At 38.1% G+C, this 20,825-nt stretch overlaps 1 protein-coding gene across 1 annotated transcript in view; it reads left to right on the top strand.

Moving 5' to 3' along the window:
• The window catches only part of UBE3C (ubiquitin protein ligase E3C), a 76,341-nt gene extending 55,822 nt beyond the window's left edge, over positions 1 to 20,519 (top strand). The window contains exons 19-23 of the mRNA XM_065830992.2: positions 3,527 to 3,739; positions 12,073 to 12,261; positions 12,349 to 12,415; positions 13,271 to 13,401; positions 18,843 to 20,519. Of these exons, the coding sequence (XP_065687064.1) occupies positions 3,527 to 3,739; positions 12,073 to 12,261; positions 12,349 to 12,415; positions 13,271 to 13,401; positions 18,843 to 19,013 (771 nt within the window). The 3' untranslated portion in view covers positions 19,014 to 20,519. The remainder of the gene's footprint in view (positions 1 to 3,526; positions 3,740 to 12,072; positions 12,262 to 12,348; positions 12,416 to 13,270; positions 13,402 to 18,842) is intronic.
• Positions 20,520 to 20,825: the final 306 nt, after the last annotated feature.

Genomic DNA, 20,825 nt, shown 5'->3' with positions numbered 1-20,825 from the left:
ATGGTATCGATCTCATAGGTAACAACCATGAGAGTTAAAAGAAACTTGCCGAAGGGTGAGAGTACTTGAAGTCTGAGAAGAGACTTAGTTTTAAAATATATATTGGTTAAACTTGCTGGCTTCAATCTCTTGAAGCAGAGTATGAACAGGAACTTCTGACGTACAGTCAAACTGAAGAAGTCACCTCCAGGAGCAAGCTGGTTTCTTCTGGCAGCATTGTTGCTCATTGGCTGCTGGAGGGAAAACGAGGACTCCTTCTGTGGAGAGGTCATGACCGTAGAGTGTATTTAAGTACATATATAAGTGCCTTGTAACAGGGCAGCTTCATACTGCAGCTGGTGAATCTGACAGCTGGTTACCTTGGTAAGAGGTGGTTCACCAGTCCCATGCCTGTCACTGATGCTGGGCTCCTGCCTCCTTCGTGTTGATGTTGCAGAAGGCCAGTTCAGGGAGCAAAATGGGCAGAAAACTAAGCTTCAGATCAGGTAACTTACAGCTCCCCAAGACAATTCACTAAGGAAAAAAGAGATGGAGTTAATCTCCCCTTTTGGCCATTAGATGAGCTGCAGGAAGAAACATACTCATCAGGGTGGACTTTGATGGGCAACGGCCAACTCTAAGGTTGTGCACCCCCCAAATCCAAAACCCAACACCCCAAACAAAGCACAACGCAATCTGCAAAATTTGAACCTTATTCAGCGTGTTGTAAGGCTCATGGAACCTCTACTATATAATTACTCTCAAACAAACCCAGTTGGATCGACAAGCCAACTTAATTAGTCGCTCTGTCGGGAATGGGTGGAATCACATCTTTGGTGGTGGTTTGATCAGTTTCTGCTGACTGAGAAACAGGGAGGTTACATTGAAACTGAAAGTTAAAGTTTCAGTTTATGTAATCATATTCAATATACGCAGCATTTTGCAGCATCTCTGCACAATGCTGAAGCTGGAATGGTGTAATTTATCTCTGAAACAAAAAGTTTATAATGATTTACCAGAATATTAGTGCATTTTTTATTAAACTTTATTAGGACAGCTTGACTTTCAAACTAATTAAAACACTACTCTTTGTCTTCTTTCCAAAAAATACTTTGTTTTTAACATTGCAATCACTTAGCTAATAGAAGGAATAATTAAAGTTATTCTCAAGTTGCACGATTTAGTTTCTTTAAAAATGCTTTATATAGTTTTTAGATGAAGTTATAAATGTTCGCTTTGGAACTACCTGAAGATTAATAGTGATGCATTTGAAATGCATTATTTTTTTATTGATTCTTAATGTAGTAAATTACTGAAGTTATTTGGCAGCAAACAGAAATAGCCAGTGATGTTGTTCACATTTATTTTCCTGATAGCGTCACAATTTGCATTAATTGCATTGCAGCTGCACTCACTTATATTAAAAAGCTTCTACTATAATTAATCCTTTTTATTTCAAATCATTTTGGCACAATTTCTAGCAATAAACACTCATAAAAGACAGACACTTGAAAAATAACGTACAGGTTTCTTCAATATACCTATTGCTGTTTTTGCCTGACAAGGAATTATTGATAGGCTTCTAGGATCAAGTGTTGCAAGTGGCTAAGACTTAAGACCAGTTTGAAAAATGCTAAGTGGATTATTTTGCATAAAAAATAGACAGGTTTTGAATTTGTGTAATTAACCTGTGTTTAGAAAATACCTTGATTTATGTCTACATTTGTATTTCAGTTGCATACATTATGGAAATTTAATTTATAATCCATTTAGCTGATGTGATCATAGTTTTTAGTGCTATCATTTATTAGTCCTTGTATATTAAATGCTCTAAAGGCTTAAACCTGCCTTGTGTAAAAAATTACAGCTCTGCATTTACATTTTATGAGTCATAGATGGAATTCCATTTTAAATTCGGGTAGCTTTGATATATTTAAGGAATTACAATGGCTTTATTGTTACTAATGCAGGAACAGCAAACACTGACCTTATACATTGCAAATTAATGATTTATCCCTCTAGTTTGCTTTTAAAGTCAACTATACAAATGAGGATTTCGACTTCTACACCTTGAATAAATCATATAGCTCTAAATATAATGCACCCTTTGGCTTTGAACTCGTTATTCTCGCTTCTTTCTGCAAGGTCTAACTCACCTCATAGAATTGTTCTTTCAAAAGTTGAAGGAATTGTGTATGTTTTTCTTCACGCCTTTGTTGGAATATCATTGAGTGATTACAGCTTCATTTATTCCTTTTTCCTCTTTCGCTCGTTGTGCTTCCTTTTCTAAGTTTGCAGCAGATTATGGAGGAATTAAGTAACACCAAACCACGGCTCTTGGAGAGTAAAAGGGAGCAAACAATGGTGTAACGGTGATGATGCTTTTTCTGATCAGCCTGGCAGTGATATTAATGACACTGTAAAGATTTGGTTCTCATTGTTTGAGGTGCTGATGTGGCAAACAAACCAGATGATGAGAGAGGCTCTGCACAGGCAGCATGCTTTGGAAATGGCTTTTTAAAGGCAATCATCTTCTATTTTTCCTTTATTCATGTGCGCTTTCCCTAAACGTTGTCATGCTTTTTCTTTCTAGCTCTGGAGTTTCCATCTCTGCTGCTTTTCAGAGCTACCAGAAGTACTTTTTTTCTTCCCATGAACAAGAAGCTGTTACTTGTTGTATGGAAAATATGCAAAGTTGTGTTCCATTGCCATATGCTCACACAGTAGATCAACTAAAAGGGGTATTGCTGGCGTTTTGTGCGTTTTGAAAAATTTTCAAATAAACTCTCAGTTTACAGTAAAAATCTACTTTTCATGAGTGCTGCTTATTCAGGTCAAGCTCATTTTCAGTTCAGTAATCTTTTGAGAAGTGTATCAGGCATAGGAAGGATTGGCCATATGATACAGGCATAACTGATAAACTCCCAGCCTGAAAATTAGGATGGTTTGATGCTATCAAGCAGTAGAATTCACCAAAAATATGCAGCAATGAGTCTCTATGACATGCAAGAGAAGTAGTTTATTTGGATTAGTTTGAAATGTGCTAGTCTTACATAGTTATTTTTAAAGGGCAGACTATTTTACGTCAAGCAATTGACATAAATGGAAAAATATTGTTTGTGATGATGCTACTGGAGGTACAGATGCTCATTTTTTTGGAAGCCATTCTTGATGCAGTTGCATTGTTCTTTAGCAAACTTGGCTTTTCTTGCCCACCTGTGCAATCAATACACCTCCTGTGTGCTCTAATCTCATTAACAAGAAGGTTAATGACGGATAAGCAAATGACTTTACCTTTTAAATTGCAACATAATTAATTTGTAAGATTTTGGAGCTTGGGATTTCACAAGGATATTCAAATTTCAAACTTCTGTTGAATATTTTTACATTCATGCAATGTCTGGGCTCTTGCCATGCCAGAAGATCCTGTTTAGGCACCAAATTAAGAAGGAATTACCAAAAAAATTGAGAAACACACAATAGCTTTCAGAATTCCTGGATGTAGAACAAGACAAGCTAATGTGCTTTTAATGATTTTGTTTTTCAGGCTCTTTATGAAAATATGCTGGTGGAGCTGCCATTTGCTAGTTTTTTCCTCTCCAAATTACTGGGGACAAGTGCTGATGTTGACATCCATCATTTAGCTTCATTAGATCCCGAAATGTACAAAAATTTACTTTTTCTCAAGAGCTATGAAGGAGATGTAGAAGAACTTGGCTTAAACTTCACGGTGGTAAATAATGACCTTGGGGAAGCACAGGTAAGGATGGCTTTAGTTAGTTTTTTTTCTTCTCCTTTTAATGACTGATGAATCATTACTACACCCACTAATTATTTTTTTAATTTGAAAATTGTAAGGAATAACTTGTACAAATGCCGTGTGTTGTGAAGCATCATCAGGATTTGGACTCAGTATTTGGAGCAGACAATAACTAGTCTTGTGCTTAAAAACAACCCCAACAAACTTTTGATGCTGATTTAGATGTCAGCTCTTATAGGTAGGAAACTCTAGTGATCATTTCCTAACAGTGATTCATGAAACATTCTGTTGGCTGCGATAATTTCTTGAACAAAATATTTTATGTTGCTTCTTTGATTACAACCTCAAATAATTATGAAGGATGATATGTAAACTATAGAGTACTGCCTGGTTTTGGAATCAAAGTTAGAAAACAGTATGGTTTTAAGCAATATCACTATTGCTTCATTGTGAGATAAGTGTTGTCTCCCTTAGCTGTACTTTTCAAAGTAGAGGGCCTGAAATTAGACCTTAATTTTTTTTTAATCCCATTTTATTTTTTTCCTCTTTTTTTTTTTTTTAAGAGGCTGAGACACCAGGTGAGTCAGAGGAGAGAAATGGGTGTTCAGTGCTTCTAAGAAGCAGTTAGATAGGGCCAGTTAATTAGGTCGTAAAGTATGAGTTTTTAAATGCGACTGTACTGTATAATTTGATTATGGCTTTTATTTGCTTTGTTGTGAGTTCTAAAGTTCACTTATGCTCATAATAGAAAAGCGGTGTCACTAGAGCTTGAAAAGTTAATGAACCTCCTTAGTTAAAGTTTCCTCTCGTGCTGCTGCTTTTGGTTTTGAGGACTTAAAATTGTGTACTACTTATGGCCTACTTACACTTGATGATGGTATTTAATAATTGGATCAAAAAAGTAGACCTGACCATATAGTGACATACAGCAGCATCCAAATTCAGCCTTGTTTCTTGTGGAAGATGCAGAGACTCTGGCCAGGGGTGAGCAATTCTCCTGGGTTTGCCTGTTGGTCGGGGAACCTGGGCCCAGCGCATCTCACCGCAGCAGCAGCAAAGCTGTGATGCAGCAGCTACTTCTGGAAATTGTAAGCTGGAGTTCTCTGCTGCTGCTGGAATCATAGCAAGGTTGATGCGGGAGATTTCTGCTTTAACAGCATCGGGCTCAGACTTTATTTTTACTCTTCTGTCATCAATTTCCTGTCATCTTTAGCTTGGAGAAGAGGAGACTGAGGGGTGACCTTATGAATGTTTACAAATATATAAAGGGTGAGTGTCATGAGGATGGAGCCAGGCTCTTCTCAGTGACAACCAATGATAGGACAAGGGGCAATGGGTTCAAACTGGAACACAAGAGGTTCCACTTAAATTTGAGAAGAAGCTTCTTCGCAGTGAGGGTGCCAGAGCCTGGCCCAGGCTGCCCAGGGAGGTTGTGGAGTCTCCTTCTCTGTAGACATTCAAACCCCCCTGGGCACCTTCCTGTGGAACCTCAGCTGGGTGTTCCTGCTCCGGCGGGGGGATTGGACTGGATGAGCTTTTGAGGTCCCTTCCAATCCCTGACATTCTGTGATTCTGTGATTTTGGAAGATCCTAAAACCTGGATCGCATAATAATTTTAAAGTTGTATCCTCAGATTTGGAGTTCTTGAGTAATACTGAAGGGGAGAGTCAACGATTACCTGCTAGAAGTAATGTTTCATATTAAACATACACCATACATAATTTTTTCCCCTGGATTACACTCCTTATATGAAAACTTCAGACCTGCGCTCTTTAAAAACACACTCCAAAATTTGAACTAAAGGCATGTGGTACAGGGGTATCAGAAAACACATTCTTAGGGCACCCGCTCTATTGTACAGCACTGTACAGTGGGGCGCCTGCTCTGTTGTAGCGTGTGCTGTGACTGATACTGAATGGGTTTCTGTAGAATCCGCAGTGAATACAAATCCAGTTTAGTCTCTAATTAAAAATGAGAAGTAACTAATATTTTGTTGAGGGGTTTTTGTTTTCATACTTTATATGTCTACTCTGTACATCCTCAAAAATTAGCCACACAAGTTAGAACCTACCTCAACAATAAAGTAGAAAGACATAGAAAAGAGAAATAGCTCAGAAAAAACATAAGAGGAGATCCAAGGTAGAGATATCGCCAACCCTACCTACTGCAACATAAACTTGTAAAAAGTGCATTTTTGCAAGAAGCCTGATTTGTTCATTAAAATCCTCTGGGCTGTGGCTGGTGTGATCAACACTCTTGACTTTTAATTGTTCAGCATAACTTTAAAAGAAGATTAAATATAATACTGAGTTTCTGAGTAATGAAAGGAAATGTAAGTTGAATTAAATATTCTGATGCTGTATCGCTATGTTTATACTTGGAGAGAGAACACTGTAGCTGTGAAATATTAACCATCTTTTAATGAGGCTGCATGTTAGTGTGGTTCAACAGAACTATTAATAATAGGTTCTGTTGCTGTCGTCTGGGTTTTAATGCAACAAGTTACTTTTTATACTTCATTTCATTACCTTAATAAACCTTATATGGATAAATACATTTTGTCTGGTATGTGACTCGCGTAACCATTGCATACTAATTAATTGTGTCAAGGTAAGGCTAATTCACTTTGGGAAAAGAGCTTAATTTGCACTCTTTATCTGGAATGTACATTACCTCCAGTTTTCAGCTAAACAACCACTTTAGTGTCTAATAAATTAGTGGCCAATAAATGCGTCATAAATCTATCATTGTAAATAGCTATCCTGGTGACAGTGTCCATCCAGCAATTGTGGCACAAAAGCATTATCTGCAATGAAAGACACATTCAAAAGGGGCTCTATTGCCTCTGTCAGTAGTAGAAGGTAGAAATTCTATTATCAGCATATTGATTTCAATCCTGTAATGTGCTTTTAGATCCCATTAAACTATTGTCAAAGTGCATTCACCAGAAGTTGAAAAAGGTACTTAATAATTTGCACATTAGACCTGCTAATTAGGGGAGCTATGCCATCAACCTTATCTTCCAGCCCCAAATAGCTTTAGCTTTTGATAAAGAACTATCTAATGCAGTGGTACCAACCTAGATTTCAACTGTTGGATCTGCTGCATAAAATGGTAGCCAGTAAAAAAAAAAAATCTCAAAAGAATGTCAGCCTATAGTTCCAGGTGCCTTCAAGTAGCCGTGCGTATTGATTTTAGTTTTCTTTTATCTTGTAGATTAGATGGTGATAAAATGGTTGTGAAATGCTTATAGTAAGTGTAAGGTTAACACATTCAAGAAAATACCACCTCTTCTCAGACCCCCATCTCCCCTGCAATGAGGAAGACAAGTTTTCTGACAGCCCAAGGGAGGAGAGGAAGGAAGATTCCAAATCTATTTGTCTTCCTTCCAAAATGTTTGATTCTGTACGCCAGCGAGTCTTCTCAGATATTGATTCTTGCGGTTACGTGGATCCGAACAGTTGAATATGATCAGAAGAAACACAGATCCACAGAAAAGCACCATAACGTATATGGCAGCAGTTTCTGTGGAATCCATATTGTATAGAACTTGGTGTCATGACACTTCCCTTGGCTTTTTAGACAGATGTGAATGCCTTTGCTGTTACTGAACATATATTGGCTCACTAAAGTAAAGTTCTTTGCCTTTAAATTTCCCTGAGAGAAAATTTTGAAGCCTTAAAAAATCATTCTCAAACTTTCTGTCTCGGCAACTTCTTTTCTAGGATACTGGGGATCAGATGAGTGTTTTGGGAGGTTTTTCAGAAGTAGAATACGTATGTTGAGGTTGATTCGTCTCAGGCAGATTTATAACACTTATGGCAAACGCTTTCTTAGGCATTCAAATGCAATCCCCTACCTGGAACTCTGGCCTGAACATCTGGAAGGCAGATGGCAGGGAAAGAAAGAAAACCTTTATTGAGCTGTTTTCAGAATTGGGAAAATCTTCAGGGGTGATGTGAACAAAGGTGATTAGAGTCTGAGAGAAAAGATAAAATATTTTCAGCTGTCCTAAAAACAAGTTTGTAAGAGTTCTTGATTACCTGTTAGAGTTCTTTTTGGAACTGCACTGAAGATACATGTCTTGGTTTTGTACACAAAACAAGAGTTCTAGATGAGAAGTCCCTTATTCTCTCCTAATTTTTTTCCCACTTTACCCTCTAAATATTCCCTTTTTCTCCACTGGCTTGGGAAGCGGTAGTCACAGCCAGACCTGAGTGAGCAGCCACTACCATTGTCTGCCAACAGCTACTTGCCGGTTTCTGCCTCTAATCACATGACAAATTGACTTTGTGTGACAGATTATTGTCATCAGTAAGCCAGAAGATAACCCTCCTGAATTCTGCTTGCCAAATGCTATTCACTGTTTTCCTGATTTTTTTTGTGTGTGTGTATTTCTTTATTATGATAACGTTCATAATGGTAGACATAAACATTCCAAATGGTAGTCTGAACTATTCACTTGATCTGCGACTGTACCTAAAAGACATTTACTTTTTCTTTTTTACAAACTGTGGTGGTTTTCTTAAATAAGAATATAAATGTAAATCAATCACATTTTTTAGTATGTTCCTGCAGAAACATGTAGTTGAATTTATAGCCAAGAAAACCCTCAGTGTATGCAACTGTAGTTCTGAGTGTATCTGACCTTCAGTCAGAGGCCCGATGCAGTAGTGCTGTGGACAGAAGTAAATAGTAAAAAGCACATTTTCTAGCAGATTTTTACAAATATGGAACTTTTCTAGCTCATTTTCATATTTGCCCTTCATTTTGAAGACATATTTGTGAATATTGAATCAAATTCAGTAGTCCGTGGTACGGTCTGAATGATCTTAATACTTAGCTAAATAAGTATATTTAAATACGTATGATTTGATTGCTTTTAAAATATGTGATTTTGATAACGAACCAAGTTAAAATGATTTTTTTTAGATCAGCAAGCTAGAAAATAAGATGATGACACAAGTCTGCACATTACGGGTGGTAGTTGTCTGTTCTCACCCATCCCGTGTAACCTGTGTTGTTGTCTTGCACCATCTAGTGGCGAAAATTGGATGGATAAAAGTAAACATGCAAGCCGATGAATCTTTGAAGATGTAATAAATGGTATTGTGCCATTTTTGAAAAGGAACACTTCAACAACGATTCCTGACATTCAGAATTAAGTGGGAGCACTATCACAGTTTCTTTAAAATGCCATGAAAACACTGAATGAATAAAAAGTGGACTGCATTGGCATTTACTCTAGTCTTACTGCTAATAAGTGTTACTATTTTCTCTTTTCTATTTTATATACATTCTTCCTGCTACATTAGCCCTTTTGTTTCAGATTGTGATGATACTTTGACAAAATGATGGCAGAATTAACCTCACATTGACAAACTCTGAGAATGGAGCGTTAGATGAGTGGGAATCCCCAGGAAATGGGGTGACCTGCTGTAGTTTCACCTGTGGCAGCGCGGGGTTGCAAGGGGGAAGGGGAGCGGCACAAGTGTTGCTGGGACGGAAACCAAGGTTTGCTACTTGCAAATATAAAAATAAAATGAAAAATAGGATTTAGATTTCTTTTTCTTATTTTTCTAAAAATAGCTGTCAGAGTACACCACTTCTTTTTTTATCTCTGATTCGCCAGAACAACATTATAGAGACAGAGAATAACTTTTATTATACAATAAATACAGCTCTCCTGACATCCTTAGAGCACTGTGGACATAATACTGTTATAATGCAAACATGAGCATAAATTAATCTGTGTCCTGATCTCAATTTGCTGACCTGCAGGGAAGACATTTTACTTCACCTGTTGCTGGAATGAATCTTAAAATGCAACAGTTTTCCATAATAAAACACCCTGCCATTGATTCCCTTTTGCTATTTTAAAAGGAATTCAGTTCAAGCTTTTTTTGTAAATACTGACCTCACAGAAAATATTGTACACAGATGGAATAATAACTATTTTTGTGTTTGTGTCTGTATTCTTAAGGTGAAGGTGAGCTAGGAGATACAAATACGCTTTAATACGGCCAAATTCAGTGTCAGCCATACTTCAGTTGTATTTGGTGAAGTAGTGGCAGAAGAACAGGTAATAATGCAGTTCTGAAAAACAGATAGAGATGGGTAAGTGGGCAGATAGCCAGGTATTAGTGTGGAGGTCTCAACAATGATCTCTTCATCTGGAATACCACTGATAGCACTGATTCTGTAGCTAAGGAGGACAAGAAATTAAATAGTAAGTAAGAGAAAACTTTCCAATCTTGTTAGGCCTTGTAAAAGGGTATTTTATAAGAGGAGATTAAAAGAGCTTGACTTACTTAGTTCATTGAAAAAGGCACTGGGAAGATTAATGTAGTTGCTGCCCATAAGTAATACATCAGGGATGTAAGTGAGGAGGAAGGAAAGAGCTGGTTAAGCTCTAGGACAATATTGAAATGAGAACAATGGGTATGAATGAACTTGAACTATTGAAGTGGAAATGTTTCTAATCATTAGATAAATCCAGTTATTGACTAACTTTCCAGTGACAACAACAAAGCTACTATAGCAGGATGAAACATTTCTGGACCGCGTTGTTGCCTGGGGTAGCAGAGGAGAAAGCTGAGCAGTGCAGGGGCTCCTTCTCAGCAGATGTTTCCACCGTGGTGTGGAACACGGCCCATGCTCTGAGTAACACTCCTTGTGGACTTTATCAGTAAAAATATCCTCATCTCTGGGCCAGCGAGTGGTACCAGGTACTGGTCTGTACCCCCTCGACTGGCCAGTCTCCCAGGGCTGTACCCCAGAGAAAGCCCCTTGGGAGAGTGTGAAATTCAGCTGACTTAATTCTCCAGGGTTTAAACATAGTCAGAACTACCTGCTCACAGACATGGTGGAGTATTGATGGGTTCTGTTTGTTTTGTTTTGCTTTGTTTTGTTTTACTGTAGACATAACAAAAGCCAGAACCTTGCAGTTGAAGGATTAAAGTGGGAAGTAAGACATACTTTTAACACCTATTGTAAGTCAGGTTGTCCTGGCTTATCAAGGAAAGTGGTAAATACTCCATCACATTGAGTCTTTACGCCAGGATTGCCTGTCTCTTTAAATAAATGCACTCTAACTCATCTATGGATTTATTGAGCTAAATACAGGAATCTCTAGACAGAATCCTCTGGCCTGTGTTTTCTGGGAGGTCAGAGTCACAGATCTTAATGTTCTCTTTTGGCCTTTAAAATCTATGAATCAAGTGAAAATCTGCTCAAAAGCACTGCGAATTTTTAATCTTAATGCTTTGCATTTTGCTTAGTACTGGAACAGCTCACATTATGAAGTAGCATGTTACAAAAGTAGTTATTCATGCGTTTAATTCTCTGTCCTCTAAAGATGTGATTTTTTACAACAGACTGAAATGCACAGTTATTAAAAAATAAATAAATTGCTGACTCCAGATTATAGAAAAACAAACTTTTTCTGAAGGCTTCAGAAGGTGACCGTATCTCAGCTTTTCATTATATTTTTTATCCTCGTAGTACTCTAATAATCCCTTCAGATTTGGCTACTACTCATCTTGTAGTAAAGAGTAGAATATGTAAAGGTCAGTAGTGTTTTAATAACAACTACTGTTGATCCTGCTTTATATTTTAATGCACTTATAATATCTTTGTGGGGCTTTTTCGTTGTTGTTTTTCCTATTAAAAATTCTTCCATGTTGGAGTATCTTGTTTGTACTTGAAGGAAGGACAAAAGCTTCTTGGCAGAAGAACAAGGTTTAGGCTTTTTTTTGTTGTTGTCTAAGGTGCTGAACATGTGTAAATTGGATTTTCAACAGTATGAATTGAGAATGTTTATCAGTCTGTACATTAAACTTGTGTCAGAATCTTAATTTTGACTTGGTGGACATGGCTGCAACGTGATCCTGCAGGATTCACAATCACTGACCCGTTAGAGAAGAGTGTAGCCAGTCAAGCCCAGCTTTCCTCTTCCAGGGCACTTATTAGCAGCAGGGAAGGCAGGAGCGAGCTTGCCAAGGGGAAGCTTTTCACCCCAGTTTCTGACTTGCAGTGGTAAATATCATATTTCACTCTTTTTTTCTTATAAAAGAGCTCTGACTTTGCCAAATCTGCTTTCTGGTAATAAACCATGGGACCATGTGGTCAGCTGCATTAGCAGCTGGAGGTCTAGATATAAAAACTGGATGCCATAGAATGTGCTCTTATGATTAAACGGTGCTTATCCTTGTGTGTATTTAGCAAAGTTCAAATATATACATCACTTACTAGAACGTCTTGCAGTTCAATGTTACAGTTACAGCACACAGAATTGAAGTTAGTCAAGGTGACGGAAATTGTTGTGTCTATAGGTGGTGGAGCTGAAGCCGGGTGGAAAAGACATTCCTGTTACCAGTGCGAACCGAATCGCTTACATCCATCTGGTGGCTGACTACAGGTTAAACAAGCAAATCCGACAGCATTGCCTCGCTTTTCGTCAGGGACTGGCCAATGTTGTGAATCTTGAATGGCTTCGAATGTTTGATCAACAGGAGATACAGGTACTTCTGCTTAAAACTGTGGGAAAAGAATGGCTTTATGGAGAAACAAATGCTAATTTCTGACTGTCTGGTTTCCTTCACTATTAGGTTCTCATTTCTGGTGCCCAGGTTCCTATTAGTTTGGATGACCTCAAATCTTTCACAAACTATTCAGGTAAGTATGTTTTACTTACCTAAGTGTTTTATGACTGACTCAGGAATAAATAAACTTGCTTTTTATCCTAGATTTAAAAAAAAAACAAACCTGTAAACTTTGGCCAAATTCTCTAGACAGGCCTGAATTTCAGAAGATTGGGTAAAGTTATGACCTATTTTTATAAATGCTGGGAGATATAGGTATGTAATTGATTTTATTAATACACTTGAATTATCTGGCTATAAACTTGTATTTGAGGACATTTGATTCCTTTTCCTAAATGGATATGACTTGATGTTGTGTCTGGTTGCCCTGAAAGTCTGCAAATGACTTTGGGATGGTTGTTTCTACCACGGCCTTCAAATACTCAGCATTTATCAGGCAGCCTGAAGAGAGAGCTCATATTTTTGTCTTGTGAGAAATGCAAGGTATCTTACTTCATTTTTCCCTGCATTTATCGTGAATGTAATAAAAAAGTAGCTACTATATCATCAGTTCACATCTGTGCTTACCTCAAAGGAAGATGATCCGTTAAATAACATCCTTGCAGATTTTGCAGAGCCTTAGAATAAAAGGCAGCAATCCAAAGTTACTAAGTAAATGCTAAAGTAAATAAAATTAATTTAAAATAAACAAATAGGATTCCGTGAAGAAAACTGCAGTTAAGCTGAGGGAGATAGTAGCCATAGGTGAACAAGTGAGAAACTCAAAATGTGGTGATCAAATTGCTCAATAGATACTGAAAGTCAGCAGTATATGCCTACTCGTTTCCATATTTTCCCTAAGCCTTTCAAGACAGATGCTTGCTTTTCTGAAGAATTTATTTCTTATGTAAAACTATTCTACCTATAAATCATTTAAATCTCATTATAGGTGGCTACACAGCAGACCATCCTGTAATTAAAATATTCTGGAGAGTTGTAGAAAGCTTCACTGATGAAGATAAACGCAAACTGCTCAAGTTTGTAACAAGCTGCTCTCGACCGCCTCTTCTGGGGTTTAAGGTATGTGTGTATACATATATATATGTATACAAGGCTCATATATATACATATATATATATGTATTTAAGCATCTTCTGTAAATACTACATATTATGGTACAGACTTCTGTTGTCTGTAGGAATTTATAATTTGAGAAGAATGTTCCTCTGTGACTATGGAAGCAGCTTCAATGTTTGCACTCGTGTATGATGAGTAGTTTAAAAATATTTAATGAAATGTTGCTCTATTGTTTTCTACTTAACTGCAAAGTTTGATAAGCCTAAAACCAGGTTGATTAGAGTGCCTTGTCATTGCAGATCCTTGCTGACATTTCATGTTATTGTACAGAAGCGGTATTGCTACCAGTTTCAAGGAACAGGTTGAGTTAAGAATAATTTAAATCAGGCAAAGGAGGATTTAGGATGTAAAAGCAGCTATTAAATTTGAACCTCTTAATTTAAGTATCTGAAGTGAGAGATATATTTTGTTTCTTTCTAATTACCACTTATCTGCTTATAGGGTCACAGCCCATTACCCTTTGTATCTAAATATTTTGCTACTGTCTTTAGATGGCTATTTACAGTAAAGCTTAAGTATGAAGAAAACTTTTGTCTAGAGCTTAAAAAAAATTAAAGAGAGGCTGAGGCAAGTTGAAGACATTTTGAAACTATGTTCTGGGCACGTTCTACCCTTGAGTTACAGCTGGGCTGCAAACTTCTGACTAAGAACTGGCCATGGACTTCATGTCCTCTAACATGTGGGAACATTTCACAGAATCACAGAATTGACTGGGTTGGAAAAGACCTCAGAGATCATCAAGTCCAACCCTTGGTGCAACTTCAGCCCATTTACTAGATCATGGCACTAAGTGCCATGTCCAATCTCAGTTTAAAAACCTCCAGGGACAGTGAGTCCACCACCTCCCTGGGCAGCCATTCCAGTGCCTGACCACTCTCTCTATAAGGAATTTCTTTCTAATATTCAGCCTAAATTTCCCCTGGCAGAGTTGAAGCCCATGGCCCCTTGTCCTATTGCTGACTGCCTGGGAGAAGAGACCAATCCCCACCTGGCTGGAACTTCCCTTCAGGTAGTTCTAGAGAGTGATGAGCTCACCTCTAAGCCTCCTCCTCTCCAGACTACACAAGCCCAGCTCCCTCAGCCTCTACCCATACGTCTTGTGTTCAAGTCCCTTCACCAGTCTTGTTGGTCTTCTCTGGACCCGCTCCAGCACTTCAATCTCTTTCCTGAACTGAGGGGCCCAGAACTGAACACAATACTCCAGGTGTGGCCTCACCAATGCAGAGTAGAGGGGAAGGATCACTTCCCTTGTCCTGCTGACCATGCTATTTTTGATACAGGATGGGATCCCATTGGCCTTCTTGGCCACCTGGGCACCCTGTTGGCTCATGTTGAGCTTCCTGTCAGTTAGTCCCCCCAGGTCCCCTTCTGCCTGACTGCTCTCCAGCCACTCTGTGCCCAGCCTGGAGCGCTGCAGGGGGTTGTTGTGGCCCAAGTGCAGGACCCGGCACTTGGCCTTGTTCCACTTCATCCCATTGGAATTGGCCCGTTTTCCCAGTCTATCCAGATCCCTCTGCAGACCCCTCCTGCCTTCCAGCAGGTCGACACTCCCTCCCAACTTGGTGTCATCAGCATATTTGCTGATGCTGGTCTCAATCCATTCATCTAAATCATCAATAAAGATGTTAAACAGAACTGGACCCAACACTGACTCCTGGGGGACACCACTAGTGACTGACCGCCAGCTGGATGCAGCCCCATTCACCAGCACTCTCTGGGCCTGGCCCTCCAACCAGTTCTTAACCCAGCAGAGAGTGCACTTGTCCAAGCCATGGGCTACCATGTTTTTCTGTAATAAATAAAAGATTACTTCACAGCTAACTCCATCAGCTTAATTACAGTGGTCAACAGCATGTTTACTGTTGTACTATTTAGTAAAATTAATAGAAACACAGACCTCTGACACTTGAATGATTTAAAATATAGAAAGGCATATGTGGGCTGTCATACAGTAGTATGTGGACCAGTGGCAAGAGCTGTGTGGAGCTGTTAGCGAGTGGATGGGCAATGTATCCTCCAACCTCGGGATTTATAATCTATACCTCAGCTGTGCTCCTTTTATAGGCACCAAGGAGAGGAATTGGCGCTTTCAGTCGGTAATTATGTCTGACTGTTCCACATGTATGCTTTGAGATGAAACGAATCATGTGTTAGATGCCAGAAAACATACCAACTAGATCCCCTTTAACCGTCAAGAGTGTCCGGGGTAACTAGATTTGGATATGGAGACAACAGAGAAGGCTGTTTAATCACATGAATCCTATCTGACGTATTAATTGATTGATTTGTGTGGTTGGTTATTTGAAAGCCTGCAGGCATTTCTCTTAAACTCGCCAAGTCTGTGTGAATATTACTGTACAGTATTCAACCAATGAACAGGATTTTATAGGACAGTGGGAAAAACTGTGGGATGAGATCAAGATAGAACAGTCCATATCCGTCATGTAACAAAGGAGAACTGGGAAACAATTTTGTGGAAACAAGATAAACAGAAGTCTCCATTTGTTGTCACCCTTTTTAATTAAAAGGGGAGAGGAGGAGTTGCAGATGCAGTTACCCAGCTCTGAGGTAGCCAGTGTGACACATGAAGAGATGGAGGAAGTGAATCAAAAGTCTAAAAATATCAAAGCTGACAGTGGCACATTAGAAAGAAGCCAAACGTGGGAAGCTGAAGTTTGTGTGCGTGCTTGGGAGATGGGCCGCAACCTGCCGTTATTGTACTTGGCTAGGAAAAAACGGAAGTAAAACAGCCATCAAATTTTCAGCATGACAGCAATAAGTGAAAAGATTAATTCACTGTACAACGGACTTGAGAGCTCAGCCCCACGCAGCAGTCTTGGCAACAGCCAGCAGAGTGAAGAGGCGTCACTGCTACCGTGCCGGGCAGCACGGAGCGGGTGGGAGGTCGGGACTTGCCTGGTGCTTGCAGTTGTGTCTTGTTACACGGATTTACCGACAAACCAGGGCTCTGCTGGGAAACATTTGCTGGACAAGACAGTAGGTAACTGGTAGTGCCATCAGCAGTGATGTCTTGGTAGCCTGTGACACTTGGTGCTGCTGTGAAGGTGAAGAGCGTGAAGCTGCAGGAGTGCCGAGTGTGGCCGGACAAATAACTGTCTGAATATATTTATGTTGATGGAAGACATTAACACAACCTATCTTCAAAATTTGCTCCTATTTTTAATACATGTACTGTATTTTTCTGAGAGGAAAATGATTTCTGGTTCTCACTCTGAGTTGTGAAACCTTCACCTTTTCTTAAAGTTAGTGTGTGTTAATTTAAGAGAAACTATGAATGTCAAGACATCTCCTTATAGATAACCCAGCCTAGCTTTACATCATTTAAAAATTTTAAACTCTCACTGCCAGATTCAGACTCAGAATAACATTTGCTAAAGCTAATTAAAGTTTAATAAGTTTAATAAATGTGATTGTTACGGACAGAAAAAAACTCATTAAAGCGTGGTTGAAAATTGTTAAGTTCCAATCAGGTCACATAATAAATTGATGATACTTTTCACTTCCAAACTATTGCAGTTTCCCGCTGTACAGTATTTAATTATGCAACAAATGGTGCCCTTGGCATGACATTTCAATTTAGAACTTCATTTTTCTATTTTTAAAGCTAAAGTGGGGGAATTCAATTAGCATTTTGAAAGGAACACTAAAAATGCAGCATTTTAGCCATGAAATACTTTTAAGGCCTCCATTTGAACAATAATTTAGCTTAGAATCTCATTGACCTTTTGCCTTTGGAGCTGGGATTTTTTTTCCAGTTTCTAAAATCAGGACTGTTTTACCTCAGGCAGACATTTGATAAAATTAATACTTTCTTGCCAGCAAAAGCAGTGCTTTGGAACTAACAAATAAATACATGTTTCACTGTACTCTTTCTCAGAAGGAAAAAAAAACAGATGTTATTAAAACAATTAAATATTACATACAAAATGTCCTAGAAGTTTGTTCCTGAGATCAGTAGTTATCACATCAGAATAATCAGGGTTTGACAAGTTTATGTCATTACCGACTCACTATGCACATCACTATCATCCCAATAACAGTTGAGTGACTTTATAATCATGCTGTCAAGAAAAACCAAGTGTAATTACTTTATTTAAAGTTAGATTTTTATTTGGAGAATACAAAGTACCTTTTGCTTCAGAGTTCTAGACCATGGTAGTCTAAATCGGGCTTAATCTTGCACATGGACAGATCCACTGAAGTCGTTAGTACCCTTCATCTTGAAATTCATAAGTTGTAGCCTTGCTGAAAGGTTAATTTAGACAGAAATCCCTTTAGGACAAGAAATGCCTTCAGTGTTATATCAGACACTTTGTTCTAACAAAAAAACTATCATAGTATATTGTGGTGAGTAGAAGGAAAACGATGGCTTGATACTCATCAGCTTGAAGAATTTATGTATCTGGGATATGCTGACAAACTAAAGCTCTAGAAGAAAATCACTGAAAATGTAAATTTTGGTCATTGTTTATTTTGATTTTTTTTTTAATGTCACAGAAAGGAATTGACTTAGTAGTAAAAATGTATTAAATTTATTCTTTCACCTGGTCACTCATTCATCTCCTTTCTCCTCAGAACATCACTGCTCATGTAGAATTTGTGCATCAAATTGGAATACTTTCAAACTCCTTTAAACTCTAACACAAGAATGTTGTGACTGCTGTAGCACATTGCTTTTGTTATGATTTTTGTGTATACAGAAACCATGTTCCCTGTCTGAAAGGAAAAAACAAAGCATAATTCTCAGAAGAAACTGGTTCATTATACAATGACAAATATCACGTGTCATTCGAACAGAACAGAGTGTCCTTTTCCATTTACCTCCACTCTTGCTAGTGGTCTGTTCTTCCCTGTGTTCGGCATGTACTTCACCGTCAGAAAACCGCAGTGTGACAAGAACGCGGCGTTTTCCTGTTCCTACAGAACCAGCAGCAGCCACTGGTGTTGGGGAGCCTTTGCAAGGAGAGGCCCAAGTTGTGAATCCCAATTGTTTCTCCCAAATAAAACAAAACATTTATGACGTACAGCTGTGCTACTTCTTCCATATTGTGTTTCGCTGGTTTTGTTGCATCATCAATTTGCAGGACAGAGTGTATGAACAATAACAAATTCTTATTTTTTTTCCTTAGAACCAGGTGAATGGCTTTGTGTTTTGCAAATTAACGGATCTTGGTGGGGATGAGGTAGAGGGAGGGGATACGCAATTCGGGAGTGCTTTTGGGGCCACCAGGAGCACAAATAAATGCCATTTCAGATTTTAATCTGATGGTTCATTTCCTAGAACTCCATGCCAGCTGTTACAGGGTGTGTTTTAGCTGGTATGTATTTTTTGATTTGTTTTGTTTTCCTGTTGTGTCTTTCAGGAGTTATATCCTGCATTTTGCATTCACAATGGAGGATCTGATTTAGACAGGCTACCTACTGCCAGTACCTGCATGAACTTGCTGAAGCTTCCCGAGTTTTATGATGAGAACCTGATGCGAAGCAAACTTCTTTATGCCATTGAATGTGCTGCTGGATTTGAACTCAGCTGAGTAGAACCGATGCTTGTTTGGATGATCTGCAGACGAACTAACCAGTGCCTACTCTATAAGCAGCACCCGTACCTGAGCAGTTTTAAGGGAATTCTCTCTAGATTTCTGCAGCTCTTGTGTCTTATCAAATGTCCTCAAATAGGTTCCATTTTTAAACACAGTTTCTTATTTAGTTTTCATTAGTTAATGATACATTGACACTGCTTTATGAATCAAAACGATGAATGCTGTGTGCAGTGTGGCTGTTTCTGTGTTTTATGCGAAGAAAGAGCACATTTAAAGAGCAGTGACATCTCAGTGAGATTAACCAAAGATGAAGCTTTGGCTTTGTGCTGTGCAAACATAAATAAGTTCACAAACTGGCAATAAAGTTGTGTCTCGTGCAGCACATTGGGATGAGACGGGGCTAACATCCTGTAATTAATCTTTGAGATGGAAGCGAAGCAGATGTTTGCAGATATCCCAGAACTGAGAGGATGAAAATGCTCATTACCGATAACGTAACATCTTTACGTACGTTGTAGAATTGTTTACAAACCATAGTTGTTGCAGAACGGATCTTGGTTTATACTACCTTCCCTCAATATGGTAGGCACTGAGATAAAACATTTACAATGTTCCATTTGTGTTTTCTGAAGTACCTTGGAGGAATTGGATTCGCGTTATTTTAAGTTCAACCTTTGGCTGTGTCATCACTTGAACACTGTCGTAAATGGATGTGACTATCCATGTTTTCTCTGTTCTGTTTCTGTCTTTTGTGCCTGTACAGATTTCTTTTTTTAAATGTATCAGATTCCTATTGCATAAACAGTACATACAGAAGTCATCACTTTGGAAAAATATACATGTAACAACTATTAAAATTATTTGAACCAAAGTTATCAGGCTTTATCTTTTATATTTGAAGCCTGTGGTGTTCACATTCCTTTTCCCTGTCAGTTCTTTCCACCTTAAATACCATATCTGTGCTGTAGACGCTAGTCAAATTCAGTATTTTTTTGTGATTAAACAGCATTTTATATCCATCTGCTGGCAATATTTCTGCTAAGAAAAGTAGGTGGGAATATGCTGCTTAATGTAATTTGACATCTGGGGAAAAATTGCTTTCATATGGAAGGAACTGATCCTCTGTTAGTAGGCACATCGTTGGGTATTCGTATGCAAACTGCCGTTGGTTTGAAAAAGGAATTACAGTTCAAACTGTAAGATTCATCAGTGCATCCCTCTGAACTTTAAGGTTTTCTTTTACATCAAAATTTACAATCAAATTTGTATTCATCTCTTATGCAAAAAAAATACTTTGCTGTTACTGGAAACTGTTGGATTTCATATTTAATAAGCAGTAACCAGCAATATCCTTTTAAATGTGGGAAAACGGAGTGATTTTAAGATGTTTACTAGTAACCATATAAAAATGTATAATTTCTTAATTTGGGTAATAAATGAAGAGTTAAAATGCTATTTGTAGTCTCGATGTACAGAAATAAAATGATTGGTTTGCTTTTGGTTTTGCTTTAGGCTTTTTATTTATGTTAAATGTTAACATACCCAACCTATTATTTATCCCCAAATCTTTTTCTTGTATATTTTTCTATATAAATTGTGGAACTTGTAAAGAAGCTGAAAGAGATCAGTAATAGTGGAACTGCCTCCTCGTAATTGCAAGACCCGAACACATCATTTAGATAGCATTATTTATTTTAGAACCTAACGCTTTAAATATTTTGAGGTTATTTTTCAATTACATTATTTTGCTACATTGGGTAGTGTTGTTATCTGTATTTTGTAAAAGTAAATTTAAATTTTCTATTA

This window comes from Patagioenas fasciata, chromosome 2 (assembly GCF_037038585.1).
Source record: "Patagioenas fasciata isolate bPatFas1 chromosome 2, bPatFas1.hap1, whole genome shotgun sequence".
Classification (NCBI taxonomy): domain Eukaryota; kingdom Metazoa; phylum Chordata; class Aves; order Columbiformes; family Columbidae; genus Patagioenas; species Patagioenas fasciata.
This window is presented reverse-complemented; position numbering and strand designations above follow the sequence as displayed.